We start from the raw sequence: 24,260 nt of genomic DNA, 5'->3' as shown, positions 1-24,260 counted from the left end.
TCACTCTCACTTCACCTTGGAAGTTCAACTCTTTTGTCCATAAGGAGACGTAAGAGTAGACTGATGGGGCGGCAATTAGCCAGGTTGGATTTGCCCTGCTTTTTGTGTACAGGACATATCTGGGCAATTTTCCACATAGCCGGGCAGATAACAGTCTCGCAGATGTACTGGAACAGTTTGGCTAGGGGTGTGGTAAGTTCTGGAGCACAGGTCTTCAATACTATTGCTGGAATATTGTCAGGGCCCATAGTGCTTGCAGTATCCAGTGCCTTCAGCTGTTTTCTTGCTATCACGTGGAGTGATATCCTACCATTTGTCAGTCTAACCACCTTTTAACGTCTACTCTGGTCTCTGGCAAGCTTGCTATCTATTCAATAGCTTGTTCCCAACTCGACTGGTTCTGACCTTTTTAATAACAAGTAATATTCCCTCTCAGCTGTGTCAGTGTGTGTTTGAACAGCAATCAATGCACTGTGCAGTGGGATAAACAAGCCATGTACAAGCTGCTGTCCCTCTGAGATATGTGCATGAGTTGCCACGCAGTAGTCTTAAAGGGGCAGCACAGCAAAGTGGCCAAAGCAGAAGTGGATTTGGAGACAGCGTTGGTCATTGGTCACATGTCTCCTATCTTTGTTGAAGGCATCGTCTACATCTACTATGTTACCCTTGTTTAACCCTTGCTGTTGCTACCTTCTGCTTTGAATTCTATTGTATCATCATGTACTTCATTAATTTGTATTATTTGATTTATGAAGAGCAAGAGTTGCAAGATTGCAGGGAGAAACAATTATCTCCTTGAAATATTGCTGAAAAAAGAGACCTGGTATCTGAAATATTGCTGAAAAAAAAAATGGTATCGAAGCTTTTCATCTTGCACTCAGCAGGACTGCTATGCAAGATAAACCAGCAGTGAAGGGAACAACGATTTATACTCCCTGAGAAGAGAGTGCTGATAGAGGTGTTTGCCACGGAGAATGCAGCAGAGAGCTTTTAACTCTCTAGCTTTTGTTTCAAATTCAAACCAAGCAGGTCGACTCTGCTCAAGGCACTGCCATGGAATGACTGTCCCCAAGGCTTCTCCTTAATTGGAAAAGAAATAATGTGTGGATATGCTCCTTCCTTCTGAAAAGCTGTCCTGATAAGTGCAAGGTGAAAAGCTTTGGCAGCATGTGTTTTTTTCCAACACAATACATGAGTTCTGTGCTGCCAAACGACTATCTTCAATAGAAACATTTTTGACACAGAGGTACCAGAGAAAGGTTAGTAATGCAGGTTAATCATTTTGTTCAAATTTCTACATTATAACTAACCCTTACTACCTAGTAGTGCTTTTAAATCTATTATTACATATGGGATGGATGGTAATAATGAGCAGAATAAGTATCAATTATCTGGAGATGAGAGTCAAATTTGTGGGTGTTTTGTTGAATTCTGACTCACTCTGAAGTAATTTTAGCTGAATTGCCCTATTTTTTTGCAGATCACTTAAGTTGTCTTTTTAAATGTGTTCTTAAAAACTTGCATGGTGGACATTGAGCAGTGATCATATAAAATATTCAAAATGAAGCAATTAGATAAAGTCAATACAGAGCAATTATTTATTCTGGGGGAATAGCCTAGAACAAGGGGACATAACCTTAAAAGTAGAGTTAAGCCTTTTAGGAGAGAAATCAGGAAACACTTTAGATGTAGACTGGATGCAGCTTCTGGCTGGGGGGGAGGGGTCTAGAACAAGGGGTCACAGTTTCAGGATGCAGGGTAGACCATTTAGGACTGAGATGAGGAGAAACTTCTTCACTCAGAGGGTGGTGAACCTGAGAAATTCTCCACCACAGAAGTCTGTGGAGGCCAAGTTACTGAATATATTTTAAGAAGGAAATAGATTTCTAGGCTCTAAAGACATTTAGGGGTATGGGAAGAGAGCAGGAGTATGGCGTTGAGGTGGAGGAGCAGCCATGATCATATTGAATGGTGGAGCAGGCTCAAAGGGCCGAATGGCCTACTCCTATTTTCTATGTTTCTATGTCTCCATCACTATGGAAATGGTACATTTGAAGGTCTCTTCAGACTGACTTTGCCCAGATGGTGATTGTTTCTTTTTACAAAAGGATGATGCCAAAATTACCTTCTCCACTTCTACCTCCAACACTTGGAAGGACAATTTGAACTCTGAGCTGTAAGGGTCTGAACAACCTGAGTGTGTCTCACTTGTGAATTCAAAATTACATGGCTATCCTTTCAATCCATATGGATAAACATCTAGTTCCAGATTGGTTTTACGTCTTGGAGGAACTTTGTGTAATGAGTTTCGTACATGTCATAGAATGTTTAATTGCTGCTTTGATCTGCAGTTACTCCAGACACCGAGGTGGGGCATTTACTTGTAAGGAATGATCATATTGCCTGTTTTTATTCTAGAGTGTGCCCAATGCTAGTTGCCCTAAGGTTTGATACAACTAATCGGCTTGCCTCTTACAAAGGCAGTCAACCACATTGCTGTGGACAGTTGCATAATAAGCAGAGACCTGGTAAGGACAGCAGGTTTCATTCCCTAAAGGACATTGTTGGTAAATCTTTAGGATTTTCCAATTTCATGGTAGCTTTGCTGAAACCAACGTCTGAACAGCTTCCAAAATCCCGTTTGGTGTTTGAACTTGTCCTTTTTTAGATGACTAGTTCAGTACCATGACCACTACCAGACCATAACCCATGATTGTGACGTTTGGGGAAAGTTTTATCTTGGGTTTTTTTTTTTAATCTTGTCCTAACTTCTAATGGAATTGTCATTTTTGATATTCTTCCAAGGCATTTGGCACGGGAACCTCTTGCACTTAACTTTTGCTTGGTTGTTGAATGCTGACAGCCACCATTCACGATAATGCAGATTGTGTAGTTCATATTTGCCAATTTCCCAATGTTGATGATCTCCTACCTAACTGTAGCTGTTAGCTCTCTGCCTTCCTCCCATGTATTTGAGCTATTCAGCATTATTCTTCCCTTGTCAACTAGCAAGATTAATAATTTCCTACAACACTGCTCCCCCACGACAGTAAGAATCCCAGCATCACAGGATCTTGTATTCAACCTTTGCCACCCGTTCTGTTTTTAATTTTACTCATCATTATTGAAAAATTTCTTCATGAGTGTGTACAATTGTAAACTCTTTGTCATTTTAAAGTAAATTTATCAGGTTTGGGGGAAAAATGGTTTGGACAATTTTGGGTATGACATGACCTTACAAATTCTGCACCATCCAAACCCCTAGCACTAAGTGATTCCCGGTCAGTATAGGGAAAGTTAAAATCACTCACCACAACAATTGCTTTTATATCTTTCCAAAATCTGCCTACATAACTGTTCCTCAATCTCCCACCGGCAATTGGGAGGCCCATAGTAAACCCCCAACATTGTGACTGCACCCTTCCTATTCCGGAGCTCTACCCATATTGCCTCACTGCATGAGCCCACCGAGGTGTCCTCCTGTCGTACCGCCGAGATATTCCCCTTAACCAGCAATGCAACTCCCCTACCTCTTCTACAGCCCTCTCTATCCTGCCTGAAACATCTAAATCCTGAAACGTTTATCTGCCAATCCTGTCCATCCTTCAACCCAGTCTCTGTAATAGCAATAACATCATAGTCCCAAGTACTAAGCTCATCTGCCTTGCCTGTTATATTTCTCGCATTGAAACAAATGCATTTCAGACCCCCAGCCCAACTGTGTTCAGTAATTTCTCCCTGCCTGCTCTTCCTCTTAGTCCTACTGGCCATATTCACTGGTTCCCAGACATTTATTTCACCTGCTGACCTATTGCTCTGGTTCCCTAACCCCCTGCCATACTAGCTTAAACCCTCCTGAGTGACACTAACAAACCTCGCAGCCAAGATATTGGTACCCCTCCAGTTTAGATGCAACCCATCCTTCTTGTACAGGTCCCACCTGCCCCGGAAGAGATCCCATTGATCCAGATATCGGAAACCCTCCCTCCTGCACCATCCGTTCAGCTGCACTATCTTCCTATTTCTAGCCTCACTGGCATGTGGCACGGAGTAATCCTGAAATTACAACTCTAGACGTCCTGTTTTTTAACTTTCTGCCTAACTCCCTGAACTCCCACTGCAGGACCTCGTCACTCTTCCTGCCTATGTCATTAGTACCAATGTGTACCACGACCACTGGCTGTTCTCCCTCCCCCTTCAGATTGTCGCGTACCCGATCAGAGACATCCTGGATCCTGGCACCAGGGAGGCAACATACCATCCAGGTGTCTCTTTCACGACCACAGAAGTGCCTATCTGAGCCCCTGACTATAGAGTCCCCTATGACAATTGCTCTTCTGTGCTTTGACCCCCTCCTGCTGAACAACAGAGACAGTCGTGGTAACACTGCTCTGGCTACTGCTGTTGTTTGGCCCTGATAGACCATCCCTCCCAACAGTATCCAGAACGGTATACCTGTTAGAGAGTGGGACAGCCACAGGGGATTTCTGCACTGACTGCCTGCCCCTTCTAGCGGTCACCCATCTACCTGTCTGTACCTTGGGTGTGACCACGTCTCCAAAACTCCTGTCAATGATGCTTTCCATCACCTGAATGCTCCTAAGTGCATCCAACTGCTGCTCCAACCGATCCATGTGGGTCTGTGAGGAGCTGCAATTGGGTACACTTCCTGCAGATGTAGTTGTCCGGGACACTTGAAGCATCACAGATTTCCCACATCCCACAGGTGAAGCACTTCACCCCAGCAACTGCCATTTCTAGAACTATTTAATAAATTAATTTAAATCTAATAACTGCTTATTGACTCCTTATTAACTATACATTCCCTCGGGCTAGATTTCTACTATAAATGCTAAATTCTAAGAATAGTAATCCCCTGCTTCTGGTCTAGATACCCTCTACTTATTAAGTGATTAATTTATTTGGTTTAATTAGTTTAACAATGTTTTAGTTTCAAATTCAGTGTAGAATCCCTACCAGCCAATCAGGTCACAGATTTACCGTGACACCACTTTTTAAGACCCGAGGTCCACGAATCCCCGAGGTCAGGTTTTTATAATCGGCTCCCGGGAACTCTGCCCTCCCGCTCTTTTATCCCGTGTCTCTGGCCGCTCTCCCCGCGCTCTTTTATCCTGTTTTTTAATAGTAAAAGCACCTTTTGTTTAATAGTAAAACATCCCAAGGTGAATCACAGGATCATAAAGCAGAAAATTTGACACTGTCACAAGGAGATATTGGACTGGTGGCCAAAAGCTTGGGTCATAGGTTTTAAAAATTGATTTAAGGAGGGAATCCCAGAACTTGGGGCCTAGCCAGCTGAAGACATGGTGGATATTTGAGTGATTAAAACCTCAGCTGTCAAGCCGATGGAAGTCAAGTTTGCTTGTTTGTTTCAATTTGAAGAGGTCACAAACAATAGCCCAGTGTTTAGTGATGTCCGATCATTCGAGAGACATTGATCACCTTTTTGGTGTTGACCGATTTCTTTGTTCTCTACTTGTCTTTGAAGAGAAGCTTTTAAAAATCAATACACACCACAACATCCATCCAGGCAGCAGAAGGGCCAAGCAAAGAACTAACCTACACAAGTTGACAGGGCAGACCTTTGAGTTAGGGATCAATTCTCGCAAATGAGCTAGTGTAGTATTTCACGTGAAGAAAAATTAAAACCATTTTGTACCAAGTGACTTTCATCGCATTTTACCTACTGTTATTGTTGGGGGAAAGAAAATTGGAAGTAAATCGAGGCAAGCAACGCTTCACCTCGTGTTGACTCGGTCCAATTTCAGAGAGGTTAAACAGAGACTTGAGCACTAAATCTAGTCTGACACACCCAGTGCAATACTAAGGGAGTGCTGCACTGTTGGAGGTGCTATCTTTTAAAACTGAGGCCCCTGGGTGAACCAGATAGATTCCATGCCTCTTTTGAAGAAAATAATTCTTTCTTGTTCACTGACCAATATTTTACCATTGACTCAACATAATTAAAGAAATAAATTAGCTTCTCATTATCACATTTACCATTTGTGAGAGCTTGCTGTGCGTAAATTGGCTTCTGTTTTTCCTACATTACAACATTGACTGCACCTTTATAAAATGCTTCACTGACTGTAGAATACAATGGAACATTCTGAAGTTGTGAAAGACACTTCTATTGCAAGTTACTTCTCTGAGAAGGGTGCAGGAAGTAGATCACCACATCACTCAAGGGGGTGATAATATTTGCTGAACCCAATTTGATGCCTGTTTTTCTAGCAACCTCTCTCTCTCTCTCTCATTCTTTCTCAATGTCTGTTTCAGTGACTCGGGATGTAAATATTTACCTGGGTGAATCGGAGGGGAGGAACAGTCCTTCGAAAGATGACGATTCCCTGCTTCATCCTGGCAATTTGACCAGCACATCAGATGAAGCAAGTCGACTGGAAACGGGTGTTGAGGTAGGAATTTTTATCACCTTTTTTGATATTGGTGCACAATTTTGAAATGTAGGTTTTCAGTTTATTAGAATGCTACAAGCATGAATTGCTGATAAAAGTGAGTTGTTAAAATTGTCATGTTTTGAGTTTTCTATTGCTCAATGAATCAGTAACTAAAGTCCACAAATTAAAAAGGCGTCACTGATGAAAATGAAGCAAAGAATAAAGGCAATATTTTACCCCCCCCCCCCCCATCGCCCCACCCCGACCGAGGGCTGTGTTCTAGCACAAATTGTAGCGAAGTCTATAACGACGTTGAGAGGGCATTGGAAAAAATGTTTGAAAATGGCAAATACTGTGATTGTATTGGAAGGCTTTAGTTTGAAATGAAGTAGTGCTGTCCCTTTATCACTGTTTTGATATACTTGCTGTAGCAGAGTGACACTTGATGCCTTAACAATGACCTTGGCACTAAGGCCGCGCACGAGTGAGCACTCAAATTTCCAATAGTTTGGCAGGATTAATTATTCTACCCATCCCTTTTTTCTATACACAAATAATTGGGATATGTTTTGGGATTACAGAAATTCCAACTGTTGAGCACCTTTTTTTGTACTATGCCTAGATTTAGGTAAAGCTGGGCTTGCCAAATTCACTTGAAAAGAAATTAATTATACACTCTAAGCCTTTATCATTGCTGGATCCAAATCCTGGAACTTTCTCTGGGATGGCACTGTGGGAACACCTTCACCACACAGACTGCACCTACTCAAGAAGCAAGTAGGGGATGGGTAATGTATGCTGGCCTGGCCAATGATTACTACATCTCTGGAGTGGCCATTTAACAAGAAAACAAGCGTATGTCAAACAGGAATTAACTAGAATTAGCGAAAGGAGCTTAAACACTGGGACATAAGTACAACAAGTTTAAAAGAGGCATTGGTGGTTCTTGTCTAAGTTGGATAACTTTTTAGAAACACATTGCATCTTGTGAAACCCAGTGCATTCATAAAATCCTGATGGAACTGAGATTGAGCTGGCTTTCAAATTCTCCGCTTAAATTCATCAAGTCTCAATTATGAATCAGTAACTGCATTCAAAAATGGTGATTTTGTTTTTTTTTCTGTTCACTGCCTTCCAATTGTAAATATGGATTTGTATCTGGAATTCCTGCCATGAAACCCATTACAAGCCTGAAAAGCTTAACTGAAATCGATTGCTGATTACATCGTTTTGGGCATTTAGTTCAGCAGTGCTGCCGTTTGAATTAAAAATTTGAGTAGCCACCATTTTTTAAATATGAGCTGGGGACCTGGATTGCGCCGTGGGTTAGACACTGGCTTCCTGGATCTGGAGCCAGGCTGGACTCTAACTTTAGGATGTAGGTAAACTTGGCCCGTTGACCGAGAGTTCTTTGTGCAATGGGTATGGCCAGTCCAGTCCTGTTCCCGGTAGGCTGGCGGCTCTACAGCACAAGAGCTCTCCATTTGGTTGACCACACCCACCCCATTCGGTCAGGCTTAAGAATAGCTGATGGGACATTATGTGAAATATTGCCATGGTGGTGCAGTAAGGGTGCCCCAGAGAGTCAGGCTTGAGGCATGTTGCTGGGGCAGGGAATAGAATTTGGTGCTAATGCTGACAAGCCTGAGATACAAAATGTTCACTTCCCCCACCCCTCACACTCTCCCCAGTCTACCATCCCTCGTCTTCATGAGCATAAGAAAATGTGACATACACTCTAGCTTTTTAACGCTGAATCTGAACAATTTCGTCTCCTGTCTGAGCGATGACACACAATATCAGTGCATGTTGTTTCAGAAGCCCAGTTCAGTCTGTCATTAGCTGCAGATGACTCTGCAACTTCCAATGCTGTAGCAATCCTCAAGTACTTGCTGCAGCCATCTCTGCAGTCTTACTATATGTGGGCGGGGTGGAATATCATTTTCTCTTTCCTGATTCTTTTACTAAATTACGCAAATCTGCCTCGCCAACACATTCTCCTTATTTACTCTATCAGAGCCCTTCATGATTTAGTGGAGGTGTTTAGGATTTCCAGGATTTTAACAGACGAGTGATAAAATCATTGAACAGGAAAGTTGGAAAAAGCTGTAAATTATTCCTAGGAAGAGTGGGAAGAACTTGTAGGTGCAGAGGAGATTTATTAGAATTGTCCTGGGGCATGAAGGACTTCAGCTGTGTAGAGAGACTGGAGAAGTTGGGATTGTTCTCCTTAGAGCACTGGAGGTTAAGGGGGTTTTGTTGGAGGTGTTCAAAAATGGTGAAGGGTTTTGACCCAGGTGCACTGGCGGGAGGGCTGGTAACCAGAAGACCAGATTTGAGGTAATTTGCAAAAGGATCAGAAGGGAGGTGGGATTTAAAACATTTTTTTTACATGGCAAGTTGTTGTAATCTGGAATGTGCTGCCTGAAAGGAAGGTGGAAAACTGATTCAATATTAACTTTGGTTTGGATAAATACTTGAAAGGGAGACATTTACAGGTCTATGCAGAAAGAGTGAGGGACTAGAGACTAGTTGGTTAGATCTTTTCAGAAGCTGGCATGGGCACTGGGTTGAATGACCTCCGACCTTGTAAGACACTGTGTGGATATTTCGTGTTGTTCCTCTGTAGGAAGCTGCGGATAGAAATAAAGGAAACGGCCTGTTCTTCAGGGATGGGAAGTGCCGAATTGATTACATCCTTGTGTACAGAAAATCTAACATACAAACGGAGAAACGGGAGATGTTTGAGAGAAACTTGAGAGCTGAAGGACTGAACATTGAAAAAGAGGTAAGTCTGATTTATTATCTCATTTTTTCTTAATAAAGCAACTGTTTGGTTATAGTCTTACAATCAGCTTTCTTTAGCAGTTAGCAGCCTTGCAGGACCCCAGGAGGATCCCAGGTAACCTCCCTTGACCCTAATCTTTAGGACATAACTTTCGAGTGCTGCAGGTTGAGCAATGGCACAGTTGCATTAAGGAGATGTAATCTGGGATTGTTCTCAATTCCGATTATAAAATCCACCAGTGGCTAACGTTTACTCGTGTCTACCATTTGTTAAATATGTATTTGTGAATTTGATAGGTTAGAAGGATGTGTACAAATTGAAGCTGCTGTACTGCTTGTGATAGGAACAGGAGAGACCATTTAACCCCTCGACCCCATTCTGCCATTCTTATTCCTTCATGGGATACGAGTGTAAGGCCAGCATTTGCAGCCTATCCCCAATTGCCCTTTGAACTGAGTGGATTACACGGCCATTTTCAGAGGGCAGTAAGTAACCACATTGCTGTGGGTCTGGAGTCGCATGTAGGCCAGACCAGGTAAGGACAGCAGATTTCCTTCCCTCACGGACATTAGTGATCCAGATGGGTTTTTACCACAAATCAATAATGGTTACCAATACTGATTTTATTTAATTGCATTTTTAAATTCCCCAGCTTCCCTGGTGGGATTGGAACACATGACAATCGATGACAGTTGTCATGGTCACCATTACTGAGACTAGATTTTATATTCCAGATTTATTAATTGAATTTGAATTCCACCAGCTGCTGTGGTGGGATTGAACCCATTTCAACCCCGAACAGTAACCTGGGCCTCTGGGTTACTAGCTTCGTGACACTACCATGTCTCAGCCTCCCCATTTTAATTAGTTGATGACTGAATCTCAACTCTATCCTTTCAACTGACACCCCACTTTACAACAATGTATTTGAGGGAGAGAATTCTGGATTTCCACTACTATTTTGTGTGAAGCAGTGCTTCCAGACCCCATTGCCAGCGAAACAATGAATGACCCAGCTCAAATTTTAAGTTTATGCCCCCTTTTGAAATAATTTCTGTACTTCAGTCTGTTCTCTCTACGCTGGCTGGAGGCTGAATAATGGGGATGCATGGACAGACCAATGTTGGGGGAGTTAATTCGTCGTCGTTTAACTCTTCAAGAAATATTTTGGCAGAATTTTTCCACTGGTAGTTAAATGAATATGTCAGACTCCACAGGATAGATTGTGTGGCTTATGGAACCTCCTTCAATCTATTTGCATGAAAAATGGTTTCATTCGAATTTTAATTAACAAAAAAGGTACATTTTGTCAAATTTTTCTTAGAATGGAAAAAAAAAATTGAGTCCATAATTTTAGATGAGATCTGTAGCAGTTGGTCTCTCCTTTTTGTCTGTTTTTAAATTCAAACACATGAATACAAGGGACATCTGGGTCTATACTCGATGGAGTTTAGAAGGATGAGGGGGGATCTGATTGAAACTTACAGAATACTGAAAGGCCTGGATAGAGTGGAAGTGGGGAAGATGTTTCCATTAGTAGGAGAGACTAGGACCCGAGGGCACAGCCTCAGAGTAAAGGGAAGACCTTTTGGAACAGAGATGAGGAGAAACTTCTTTAGCCAGAGACTGGTGAATCTATGGAATTCATTGCCACAGAAGGCTGTGGAGGCCAGATCATTGAGTGTATTTAAGACCGAGATAGATAGGTTCTTGATTGGTAAGGGGATCAAAGGTTATGGGTAGAAGGTGGGAGAATGGGGTTGAGAAACTTACCAGCCATGATTGAATGGTGGAGCAGACTTGATGGGCCGAATGGCCTAATTCCTGCTCCTATGTCTTATAGTCTTATAGACATGAATAGGTCTGCTGGCCCACTGATCCTGGTGTAACTGTTACCAACCGTGACCCCATCTAACCACCCTCTGTCCATCAGCTGGGCAATCTCCTGGGAGAAGCAAAAAATAACATGGACCAACTCAAAAACCCCTGGGAAAGTTCCTCTCAGACCCCTGAAGATAATCAAACCCAGTCATGGTGACAGGGAGACACATCACTCCAACCGCCGACCACCTTCCCTGTATCATTTGGGTGGCTGCACTCGTGAGTTCTCGGCTTTCTGCTTTTCCCAATATTTTGATTCCCTGGTTTGCTTGGCACTCCCTTTGAGCCCTTCTTCCTTTAGGGAAGGAATCCCACCGCCCTTAACCTACCTGGGTGGGCCAACATGTGACTTCAGTTCCCTTGCACTAGCCTGGTTAACCCTTAAGAGGCCTGAAGCAAGCCACTCGGTTGTATCAAACATGCAGTGATGCCAAGGAGGTGGCCCACCACCTCGGGCATGATGGAAATGGGGTAATAAGTAAGTCTCGCCAGCTATGTTTCTGCTAAGCTGCATGGGTGACTGCCATGCAGTAGCCTGGAAGCTATTGTGTAGACTGTGTTTCATGATGAATAATGTGCAAACAACATTTGAAGGAACTGTGCACTGAAAACAAAACTGGCCATGCACAAAATTTCGAAAGGAATGTGACTTGCCAACAAACAAAATTTGCCCCCTCATCCCAGTGCCCCCTCTTGTACAGTTGTGGTAACGGGTCTGTAGTGGTTTGTAATTTCAATCAGGCCTGACCTGGCTCACTGATGTAGATTGCTTGCTGAAGACTGAAGGATTATTAGAATGGTTTTAAGGTTTTTGATGTGTTTTGATGAAACTGGATGGACAGCCCGCTCCCATTATTTCCCAATCGGTGCGTGGTTGAATTGCCAGGGAATTATTTAGCCATTGGTGTTGTGTTTGCATTCATGGATATGGTGCAGACTGTTCCTCACTAGTGACCTCTCAGAATGACAAGGCTATGAAATGTGCAGCAAGCTGTAAGGAGTTTTCACACACTGCCAGCAGTTATAAGGATTACTTGAGCTTTGAAACCAGCTGACGAATAGTCACTTTGGCTAATTGAGCACATCCCTAGTTGTACCTGCACCCTTCAGTATTACAATTGAGGGATAAGGATTAGTTTCATATTCAAGCCATGACCCCTGCTCCCCATGACTCAGCTTGCAACACACCAGCCAGACTCCTGGATTTAAAAGATGATGGGCATCTCGCATCTGGATTCTGGGTGTTGCATGCTGATGTGGTGGATCACTTTCCTGGGCACTACTGACTGCATTCATGCCAAGCATCTACAGGTTGTGTACAATTGCTTTGACTGCAGGCGCCAGTATCTCCAGGCCTGTGTAGTCACCTCTAATGAACACTGTCGAGAAAAGGATTGAGCCTGCCATTCTCCTGGAACAATGCATCAATCATCTTGCAAGTATAAGAATGTGTCGCCTTATTCGATATCTGGGAAATCAGCTGATACCCAAAGAAAGACGGATACTGGAAAATTAACGGCTGCTGTCACTTTCTAACGATTTTGAATTGGTGACTCCTTTCCTCATTTGACCCTGATTATATCTCACTGTGCACAAGGGATTAATATTGATTTGGGGCACCAGTGTAAAATGTGTGACATTGCTTCCCCTTTTATAATTTTTATTAAAAGGTCTTGAGGGTAGATTCTGATACCCCTGGCTGGGGGGACATCTGGAAATGGGTGCAACTTCAGGACAAGGGATCCATCATTTAGGACTGAGATGAGGCAAAATTATTTCACTCAAAGGGTTTTGAACCTTTGGAATTCTCTACCCCAGAGAGCTGTTGTGGATGCTCAGGTGTCAAGGATAATCAAGGCAGAGGTACAGATTTTTGATTTCTCGGGGAATCTAGGGCCACAGGAAATGGGCAGGAAAATGAAGTTGACATAGCAGATCAGCCACAACCTTGCTGAATGGAGGAGCAAACTCAAGGGGCCGAAGGCCTACTCCATAGTTCCTATGTTCTTTTAAGGAAATAGAATCAGGAAGGCGTTTGAGTGGCTGAGTTAATATTGCATATTTATTTTTTTTTTTATTCGTTCTTGGGATTTGAGTATCCTAACTGCCCCTTGAGAAGGTGGTGGTGAGTTGCCTTCTTGACCTGCTGCAGTCCATGTGGTGTAGGTATACCCAGAGTGCTGTTAGGAAGGGAGTTCCAGGATTTTGACCCAGCAACAGTGAAGGAACGGCCGATATGTTTCCAAGTCAGGCTGGTGAGTGGCTTGGAGGGGAACTTCCAGGTGGTGGTGTTCCCATGTGTCTGTTGCCCTTGTCCTTCTAGATGGGTAGAGGCCAAGACTTTAGAAGGTGCTGTCAAAGGAGCCTTGGTGAGCTGCTGCAGTACATCTTGTAAATAGTTGCAGATGCTTTAACATGAGGTTATTGAGGAATAGATGGTAACATCATTTTAAATGGTGTCTAGTGCATATTTGAAAAGGGGGAATACTAGATACTGGAAAAGGGCAGAGGGATGGGATTGGCTTGGACTGCTCGAGTGGCAGCAATGTGCTATTGGCCTGCGCTGTAAATTCTGATCTTTTGATTTTGTAGCTAACTTTTAAAGAAATACCAATGAGACCATTGCTTTGTGCATGTGCTGTGGTGTAGTAGAGACAGACTCTGGGTTCCGGTCATAGCTGGACTGAAAACCGGCATTACAGAGGATTCCATCCTCTCCCAGCATTCCGACAATTCTCCTGAGAACTATTATCTCCCTGTACAACTTGGAGGGCTAATGTATCACACCTCAGTGAGGTAATGAAAAATAAATGCTGCCAAAGTGATGCATAGTACAGTGATCCATATAAATGAGTTTGAAATCATCATCCCACTTAATTTGTGTGGTTTTCTAAAGACACCACAAAAAGCCCTTTGGAATTTTGTAATCATTTTAAGCATGCAGTAAACTTTAATTCTTCCCTGCGGTCCTGCCCAAACCCATCTCCCAAGTCAAATGAAATTGAGCTCTAAAGTCTCAAATGACCAGATCTGGTTTTTTGTCTCCCCCCCCACCCCAACCCCCAACTCCCCGAGGAATAAATATGTCGGCAAGACACCAGAAAGAATGTCCTGGAATTTAAATTCAATTAATAAAATCTGGATTTGAAAACTAGTCTCAGTAATAGTGACATGAGATTACCATTGATTGTCATAAAACCACATCTGGTTCACTGATGTCCTTTTTTTTAGGGAAGAAAATCTGTCGTTCTTATCCGGTCTGGCCTACATGTGACTCCAGACCCACAGCAATGTGGATGATTTAGCTACCCTTTGAAATGGCCTAGTAAGTCACTCTCAGTTCAAGGGCAATTAGGGAAGGGCAACAAATGCCGGCCTTGCCAGTGACGCCCACGTCCTGAGAGAATTGCTTTTGAAAAAGGACCGAGGGAGGCAGAGGAATGACTGACTGACTGGAGTGGGGGAAGTGGAGTCTGGTTTGAAGGAACCGGGAGGTTAAGTATCATTTCAGTCATTTAGTCACACGACTGAGGACATATGGGCCAGGGTGAGAGATTAAAGCCAGTCTTGGAGCTGTATGGGTCATGCTACAGGATATTTGAGGTACGTGTGTCATGGTCCCTGTCTGGGGGCAGTGGGGGGTGAAGGCCTGTCTGCACAATGGGTGGGGGGGGTCATCTGCAGGATGGTGTGCAGGGTGGTCAGTCCCTCTCACATGGGGGTCCTGGGGATGCATAGCCCAGCCGTGGGCTGCAGATTATATTGTCGTGGTCAGAGGAAGCATCTGCAACATGTAGATTGGGGGGGGGTCTCAATGTCACAGTGCAGACTGCCTTAAGATGGGGAGGAGTGAGGTCCACTGGGCATAGGGACATTTACAGTGATGGGCTCAGGGGGAGGGCAGGAATGTCCAAATCAATGGCGATGGGCTCAAGTGTTACTGGGGGAGGCAGGAGAGTGACCGGAGAGAGGTCTGCCTGCCCATCGTGGTGTTCCAGGAAGATCAGAGGGACTTCCACGGTGATGGGGGCTGTGAGCTGGTCTCAAAGTACAAGTGCAGCACCATGTTGAGTACCAGTGGAATGATGCAGTTAAAAAAGGCTCTTAGAAATATATTGCCGGGGAGGGGTCAGAGGCCGTGAGAGAGGAGTCAATGGCTGGACTCATAAGCCCGTTCAAGGAGCACCCTCATCTTTCATTGAGGTCTAGACTCGAGGTTTATTGAAAAGGGAACGATTGGCGATCCTGGTGCACTTTGATGTGATAATGCACCAGCGCTTGGGCTCACATTTGAGTTGGTGATATTGAGCCTGTTGCAGTTGAAGGAATGTGAGAAGGGAAGAGGGATCGCACCATTGAGAGTACAGGGGCAGGACATATGCTTGTCCACAAGATGTTCCATGAGACCCTGCACATTGCTTTGTGGAATGGCTGACTGGGCACTAGGCTTCCAAACATTCAAAATGTGCCAGGCAGGGGCCTATTCAGACGAGGCCGCCTGACTGAGCCTGGGGGATGAGGCTGGAAGCATATGGTGTGCTCAACCCCCTGCGATCCAATTGTGATTTGTGCTGTCAAGTTGCTGTGGGGATTATTAGACACCGATGAGGTAGCGCCTTAGCTGTAAGGGTGGACCAGGGGATGGCGCACGTTTAAGGAGTGCAGCCCGAGGGCTTCACACTGCATTTGTGCTGTGGAGTGGGAGGTTGATCATTGCAGGGTAAACTGCAGCTTGATCTATCCCTCCACAGGAAGCAGGAGGAGTGCAGGATGGAGGGGGCGACAATGCTGCCTTCCTGATGGTTGTGTTCAGAAGGAGCAGGAGGGCCCATCGCCACCTGGCAGTGCTTTAAGAACCAAGGCCTGAGGCGCATGGTCTGGGGTGGGCCTCAGGAAGGCCGAGGAGGTGAGACCCTGCCCATGGAGGCAACTGGTGTGACCCAGGGTGTAACGAAGACTCCTCTTGTACTTGGAGATGAGAGGGAGAGAGTCCTGCAGATTCCTTCGTTTGGTAAGGGATGTGGTGGCTCACATCTGCCAAATTCTTAGGGAGGATCTGATGCCATGTGCACTGGGTGGGGGACCATCCCTTTCCACCCCTTGCCAGTGGTTGTAAAGGTGGCTGTAGCACAATTTTTGCAAGCGACTTGTTCCAGGGATCCACTGGGGACCTATGCAGCATCTCTGTCCTCCACACATATATGTATAAGGAAGTTATGGATGCCCTTTACAGTAAGGCACATCATTACATCTTGTTCACAACGGATGAAGCCAGCCAGACTGCTAGATTTCTGGGATCTGTGGCGATCTCTAGCTCCCCACGAGTACAGGCTGCTATAGATTGCACACATCACTGAGCTCCCTGGCAGCAGCCACTGATCTTCTTCAACAGGAAAGGGCTCCCTCCCTCAAAGTGCAGCTGGTCCGTGATTATCAGAAGAAGATCGTGCACGTTTGTGCCTGGGAGTTCTTGTGACTCCTACATCCTGAGTCATTCCTGGGTGTCACAGATCTTTTGAGGGTTTACAGGGTTGGCTGCCGGGTAATGAGGGGGACCTGCAGAAGACTTGGCACGTGACCACCCATGCATTGTCCTCTGAAAGTGCCTCAGGGGAGAGAGAACTTGGTGCACTCTGACAAAGTTGATCATAGAGCAAACCATTGGCATCCTGAAGATGTGCTTCCAAGGTTTGAACTGTTCAGGTGGGGCTCTGCAATCCTCCCTCCTCAGAGGGTGTTGCACATCATTGTGTTCTGCCATTCATGGCACAGGCTGGTGGTTCAACAGGGAGATCACTTGCCAGAGGGAGACGTGGGGGAGGTGGAGATTTCCTTGGACAAGGTGGAGTTGGAAGGGCAGGAACCTGACAAGGGTGATGATGGAGACATTTGCATGAGGATGCCATCGCCGTGGCATGACATGGAAGATGTGCCCATGACCCATTGACTGCTAGTACGTCCACACAAGATCCCTTTAAAGGCATGAAAGTGATCGGGAAGTCCCTTCTTATCATTGATATCTCAAGCAAACTCTCATCATTCAGCCTGGGACCAGTAACCCTCCAAGGATAATGAAGGGATCAGTGTTGGAAAGGTCAGGCAGCATGTGCAGCAGCGGGTGCTATGAAAGGCAGCACAACAGTGCGCACCCTGAGTCGATGCACATTGTGCAGTCTTTGCCACCAGCACGCCACACTTTCAGTGGCCATCGAGAATTGGATTTTGTTGCAGTGAACATAATGCATCCAGGACGTGTGCTTTCACACTCCAGGAATACGACCCAGTGCTGATGTCACTCTCTAAGAAACAACGCACAATTCAAAGAACATTTCTCTACCTGCGTGTGCTGTCACGCTCCGGCATAACACATCACCTTTAAGTGACATGAGGGACTAATTGTTGGATCCAGTGCCCCTGGTTTATTGGGGCTAAAGGATCCAGTTTGCACACTGTTATTTTCCGGGGTGACCAAGTTGGTACAGAGACAAAACATCCAGAGATCGTTGTTAGAATAAACATGCTGTTTATTTACAAACTAAACTCTACAGCTACACTAGTGCGCTCATTACATAAAACCCTCTTCACTCATCAGTGACTAACTCAATACTCCCAAAAAGAGGTAGCCTACTCTGCTATTGGATATTAAGATCATGTGACCTTACATTACAATACTTAAAGGTATATTACATATCAGATTACTACATCCCACCCTCCCCCTTTACTGAAAAATACATTTTACAATTTTTCAATATATCAAGTTATTTACACATGAATTATTTATGAAGTCAGCCTCTCTGGGGGTTCCCTTATGCATATAGAACCTCTCAGCTCTACAGTTTCTGAAAGTTTCCTTTGGAATCTCTCTTACTGAAGTCTTCTGAGCATCAGGTCCTTCAGATCTGGCAAATTTTGTTTCTTCGACTCCTCCTCTCAGGTACAATCAGCCCTTCAAATACATTTGTTCTTGGGTGAGTGAATCAACATTTCCTGTTGAAAGAAGTCACGAACACTGGAATCACTTCTAGAAGTGGTTTCTCCACTTCGTATGTGATCCACATGTCATCTTACTATTCGATCTCGACTCTCACGTGGTAGGAAAGAGTTCCCATTAGGGCACTTATTTCACCTAACAACCATGCTGGTCCTTCTCTGAAATTTTTCACATACTTTTCTCTCCTACGTTTTAAATGTTCCGTCCCAACTGTGACAATCATGTCCCATCTTCTAATTTTCCTGCTTGCTTGCTTTCTACCTTCCCCTGCAAGTTTGGCATGATTGGGCTCAGTCTCCACAATTCCACAGGTGTGGACACCTGTTGTCGAATGAGGGGTGGTTCTATAATGGAATAGAAATCGTGCTAATTTAGTCACAATCAAATCTCCGCATAATTTCTTCATACCAGATTTGAACGTCTGAACTGCTCTCTTGGCAAGTCCATTTGAAGAAGGGTGGTATGGAGAGGTTTTCACATGAGCAATACCATTTGAGGCTTGTAAATCAGTTAAATTCAGTACTTGTGAATACTGTTCCATTATCTGATGCTAGCACTTCAGGTAATCCATTTATAACAAAGCTTTATCATAGCTTGTCTATTGTCGCAGAAGATGTGGGTGACCTCACTTTGTGTACATCCATTTTGAGAACCTATGATAAGGGGAAACATTGTTCCCATAAAAGGTCCCACATAGTTGATGTGTACTCACACCCATGGCCATCCTGGCCCCTCCCAGGGGCGTAGCGGTGTTGTTGCAGGTAATTTTTGCACTTGTTGACACCGCGTACAGCTTCTCACTTAAGATTTCAATCTTTCCACCCGTTCCCAGCCACATGTGTAGCTACGTGCTATTACCTTCATTTTGGAAATTCCGGGATGTGCACTGGGATAACAATGGCTTTTGTCCTTTTTTGAAGGAACAATCACTCAAGCTCCCCACAATAAGATACCTTCTTGGCTGGTTATCTTGTATCTTCTCTGGAAATACGGTCTCATTTCATTGGATTCTTGTGTTTGGGACCAACCATAAAGGACTTGATTTCTCACTTTTGGATAAGACTGGGTCTCGGTTTGTCCAATCTTTAATTTGTTTAGCATATTGCACAGGGAGTTCAATAACGACGTATTCCTGAGGAATTGTAACATCCTCATCTTTTACTTGCAAGGATCTATGAATGAAAGTATCCTCATACACTGCCAAGATCAATGACCATCTTTGTTCTCTTGCTGAGGCTACAGGGGACATAGCCTTGTCTTCACTGAATAGTCCTAATAATGGCTTGTGGTCCGTTATGATAGTAAAATGAACGCCCTGCACATATTGATTAAACTTTCTAACACCAAAAATGATTGCCAGGCCTCCTTTTTCTAATTTGAGTACTTTTTTTCTCTGCAGTACTAAGTGTTCTTGACATATCTTAGGCCGTTCTGACCCATCATCCATTCAATGGGAAAGCACTGCTCCCACTCCGTGAGGTGATGTCCCACATTAATGTCAACACTTTCTTTGGTTCAAAATGTACTAGCAGTGTAGAAACTGTAACAACCGTTTCACTTTTTATAAAAGCTACTCCTTGTGGTGTTTGCCATGACCATCTCTGGTTTTATTTGGGCAAGTAATAGTGGTGCCAGTTCTCTTGACAAATTAGGCAAGAAGTGTCCATAGTAATTAATCATCACCAATAATGGTTTGAGTTTGGGTGTATTCTTTGGCGCTGGGGCTTCTCTAATGGCTTTCACCTTCAGCTGGATGTTGGGCTTGTGAATCGAACTTGTGATCTGGGTAAGTTACCTCCTTTGCCTGGAATGTGAATTTTTTTAATCCTTTTTTTCAATCGCTCTCCAACCTGCGAAAAACGTTTATGAACTTCTTTCAAGTTCATCAAATGCTCTTTTTTTAGTGAGTCCAGTCACGAGAGCGTCATCCAGATAAACTACAACATGAGGAAATCCCTGTAGTAAACTTTCCATGGTTCTTTGGATATGGCGTGAACAGAAGATATGCCAAATGGTAAAGGGGTGTATTGGTACAATCCCTTATGTGTATTTATGTTGACAAACTTTCAGCATGCCTGCTCTAATTCCAATTACTGTTCGACATGATTCGTATCTAACTTCATGCAGACCTGCCAGTTTCTCTCAAATCTTCAGTTTTAGTTATGGGGTGTCTATCCAGTTTTACCACTTCATTAACTGTTAATTTGTAGTCCCCACAAATTCTAATGCTTCAGTCAGGTTTGAGAACAGGTACAATTGGTGCTGCCCGCTCTGAAAACTGCACTGGTTGTATTACTCCCAGCTTTCCCAAGCTGACCAGTTTGGCATCTACCTTATCTCGCATTGCATAAGGTACTGATCTTGCCTTCATGAATCTTGGTGTTGCCTCCTGGATCCACATGGATTTTTGCTTGTAGCCCCTTAATTTTTCCAAGTTCTTCTTGAAAACATATTTTTGTAATAGCTGTGAAAACCCATTGGTTCTCCATTAGAAGATTTCAATCCATTCCGATCTAATTTATTTCAGCCAGTTCCATCTGAGGAGACTAGGTCCCTCGCCTGCTACTATGAAGGTTAATCTTCACTGTTTGACCTTAATAGTTTACTGTAACTCTAGATATGCTCTTGACTTGTATGTCATCTCCTTTTGTAAGTTTTTAATTTTTCATTAGTTTCTTCTAAATTCTACTTACACTCTCCATGATTCAGGTATTTGAACATATGCTCACCAATCATCACTCTAGTGGCTGCTCCAGTATCCACGTCCATTCTGAGAGGCTTCTCATTCACTCTTGTGGTTACATAGGCTCTGTTCTTCCTACCTTTTAAATTATACAATGAATAGATATCAACATCTACTACTTCAGGCTTTTCAACACTGTTTTATCTTATTGAGATTTTGCTTTTGTCTGAAAGCCTGCCTGATTCTATCTTTACAATGCCTCATGAGGTGTCCATTACAGTGGCACAAGAAACATTCAATCTTTTAAAGCTGTTTCAGTACAGGGCTGTCTTCTTCCACTTCTGTTACTATTTTGCCATGTTTTTGCTCCAAAAGTTTTCCTTTTTTAAAAAATTGTCCGCTCTAGCAGTGGCTGCTTCCTGCTTTGGAACAAAGTGCAGAGCTTTTGTGCTTTTTGTTGTTGAAGCTCAACGCCCAGCTTGGAGGACGGCACCTCGAATAGCATCGGAGTCTCACACTGCGCTTTCCAAGGCGAGAACAAATTCCAATGCTTTCTGAAAATCTAGATTTGATTCAGCCAACAATCTCCTCCTTCTGAATTGTGTTTCTATTTATACTGCAACCAAACAATCTCTAAGCACATCATTAATAGAAAATTCCTCACAGTACTCAGTTAATTGGCTCAGACTTGCCACATAACAAACGACCGTCTCCCCCGCAGCTCTATTTCTGGAGTTAAGTTTAAACTGTTGTATCCTCCCGGACAGCTTGGGCTGGTAATTATTTTTTTTTTACAAGGTTCAATAAATCATCAGATCTGAGCCTGGGACATTGGGCGCCACCAGATTCTGAATTAGTCCGTATGTCTTAAGTGGACAGAAGGATCACGCGCCTCTTCTCCTCCCCTGCAACGTCGCTTGCTTGGAGGAAGAACGCGAGGTGCTCAACATGAGTGAGACCTGTCGTCCGAGGTTGGATTGAAAGGCTCCACTCTTTCAAATTGTGGCGAGCTTTGAGGAGATTGCTTCGACGCTCAGCAGGAAATTCTTTTACTCGTGGCTACCAATGTGAGATAGGGCCCCAAATCACTTCTTCTGGATTCCTTTGGGTATTTTTTTTTTTTTCTGAGCTTTTCACCTCATCGCCATCAGTTTGTTGGATCCGGTGCTCTTGGTTTGTTGGGACTGAAGGATCCGGGTTGCACGTTATTTCTGGGTGACCGAGCCGAGACAGAGGCAGAGAACATGATCGTTGTTAGAATAAACACACGCTGTTTATTTACAAGCTAAACTCTACAGCTCACTACAAAAATCTCTTCACTCATGAGTAGCTGACTCAAGACTCCTCACTTAGAGCCAGCGCTACTCTGCTACTGGATATTAAGATCATGTGACCTTCCATTACAATACTTGTCTTAAAGGTGTATTAAACATCAGGTTACTACACTATGCCTCTGTTAAACATAACACGAATCTGAGGGACGTGACCATTTGAGGAGTCGGAACTTGGCTCATCCTGGAAATATAGCTGCACTGCACATGGAGTCCGATGCAAGAGGCATTCACATCGTGAGAAGTTGAGTCATAAAATCAAACTGTGTTTCCAAAGGTACATTATATATACAATGAGTGAGCACCCGTGTTCAATCATAACTTCTTAACTTTACGCACTCATGCTTGGGGGCAGCCCCAACAACATTTCCACCAAAGGTGGAGGCATCTTGCTGACGTTGGGTATCCTCTAGAGGCCCCAGCCCTGCTTTGGGGCTCTTGCTGTGGGGCAGGTGGAGCTGATGGGCTCACAGGCAGATGGCAGTTCAGGGTCAACCACATTGCTGTGGGGCTGGAGTCACATGTAGGCCAGACCAGGTTAGGACGACAGATTTCCTTCCTTTAAAGGACATTTAGTGAAGGGTTTTCACGACAATTAACAAATGATTTCATGGTTGTCTTTTAATTCCATATCTTTATTGAATCTGCTGTAGTGGGTTTTGAACCCGGGTCCCCAGAAATCACCACCACTGTGTTTCATCCTGCATTGCCCTGGGTCTCTGGGGTACTAGCTGAGTGACAAAACCACTACGTCACTCCCTCCCTCTTCTCTGAAGGGAGAAACGGCTAACGGGTGGAATTTTCCATTTTCCCAGACTAAACTGTGATGGGTGGGATAGTCGGTGTGTTTCCCGCCGATCAGCTGGGTGAGTTCTCACGCCTGATCTTCCACTTGAAAGCTGATAATGCGACAGCGAGCTGCTCGCTGAATCGCATGGCAGGGCAGGCACTGATTCGATTGCCTGCCGTTACCTTATGGGGTCAAAGTTCCTGGTACCATATTTAAACAGCACCCAAACACATGCACGCTGTGCAGGCCAGCTGTGCGATGTCACCCAACCGAATGCCCACCAGGAGAAGCCAGCCCCTGTGCACCACGTTTCAGCCACAACTACCTGGTGACTCTCTCCCAGGCCGTGCGTGAATGGCCAGATGTCCTCCTTGCTTCCCAAGACATAATCGGGATCAAAATGAGACGTGAGCCCAAAATGGGCATTAGGCTTGCAAAGTGGTTGCTTTGGAAACGAAGGCAGTCCGTGTCGAATTATGGCCCGAGCAGCCCGCTGATCTTAACCAGCTGAGTGGACCCAGTTCCGGCACTACCTGCCGGTCAGCGCCAGACCGATTCCGGATGGCTCCCATATGCAGCTGGGTCCTGGGAGCCTGGACCAGCTGCATTTGCATGGAGCAGATCTTCTGACCTGGAGGCTTTTTCCTTTTGGGAAAAGTTACTCCTTGAGCAAGTTCCAGCGGCCCTTTAAAGACTGCTGTTCAAACTTGGTCCAATTGGACTGAGGGTTCAGCCTGTGCATTTATAGCCCAAGTCCTGCGGCTGGCATCTGGTCCCTGTATTGCACCCACCAGTTGGCTAATACCTGTTTTGGGCAGATTGTAGGGAGTACTAAAAGTTTCTGACTTCTGAAATAGTGACCATTATGCTTAACAGCACAGAAGATCATATTTGTTTCAGATTTCCAGCATCTGCAGTATTTTGCTTTTAGGTCATATTTGACCCTTTTTAAAAAAAAGTCTGTAATGAACAATAAAAACATTTTAAGTTGAATTTCGCCCTTCTGATATTTGGGCCCACACTTCAGTCTACTGTTGTAACTTCCACTAGTCCAATAACAGGGAACACCCCAGACCTTTCACCTGCTTTGTCTTTTCTATGCTCTGTAAAGATATATCTACATGTCCCAGTAAAATCTTAGGAAATAAATTATCTTTTAAATTCAGTGGAATGTTATTAGCCATTCCTTTTCCAAGTTTGTGTCAGTGTGGTTCAGTGAGTAGCACCCTTGCCTCAGAGCCAGAGGGTCATGGTTCAAGCCTCAGAATGCAGGTCAACGCTCCCAGTGCAGTACTGAGGGAGTGCTGCACTTTCAGAAGTGCTGTCTTTGAGGCGATGTTAACTAGAGGCCTTGTGGCCACCCAACCTCTCTATTCC

The 24,260-nt window shown here is 44.2% G+C and overlaps 1 protein-coding gene across 1 annotated transcript in view; it reads left to right on the top strand.

Moving 5' to 3' along the window:
- The window catches only part of LOC121293083 (anoctamin-4), a 170,415-nt gene that overhangs the window by 59,921 nt on the left and 86,234 nt on the right, over nt 1–24,260 (top strand). Inside the window, exons 5-7 of the mRNA XM_041215679.1 lie at nt 6,301–6,429; nt 8,547–8,560; nt 9,049–9,207. Coding sequence (XP_041071613.1) covers nt 6,301–6,429; nt 8,547–8,560; nt 9,049–9,207 — 302 coding nt within the window. The remainder of the gene's footprint in view (nt 1–6,300; nt 6,430–8,546; nt 8,561–9,048; nt 9,208–24,260) is intronic.

The sequence above is a fragment of the Carcharodon carcharias genome, chromosome 21 (genome assembly GCF_017639515.1).
Source record: "Carcharodon carcharias isolate sCarCar2 chromosome 21, sCarCar2.pri, whole genome shotgun sequence".
In the NCBI taxonomy this organism is placed as follows: Eukaryota; Metazoa; Chordata; class Chondrichthyes; order Lamniformes; family Lamnidae; genus Carcharodon; species Carcharodon carcharias.
The sequence above is the reverse complement of the archived record's forward strand: the minus strand, read 5'-3'. Positions and strand labels throughout refer to the sequence as shown.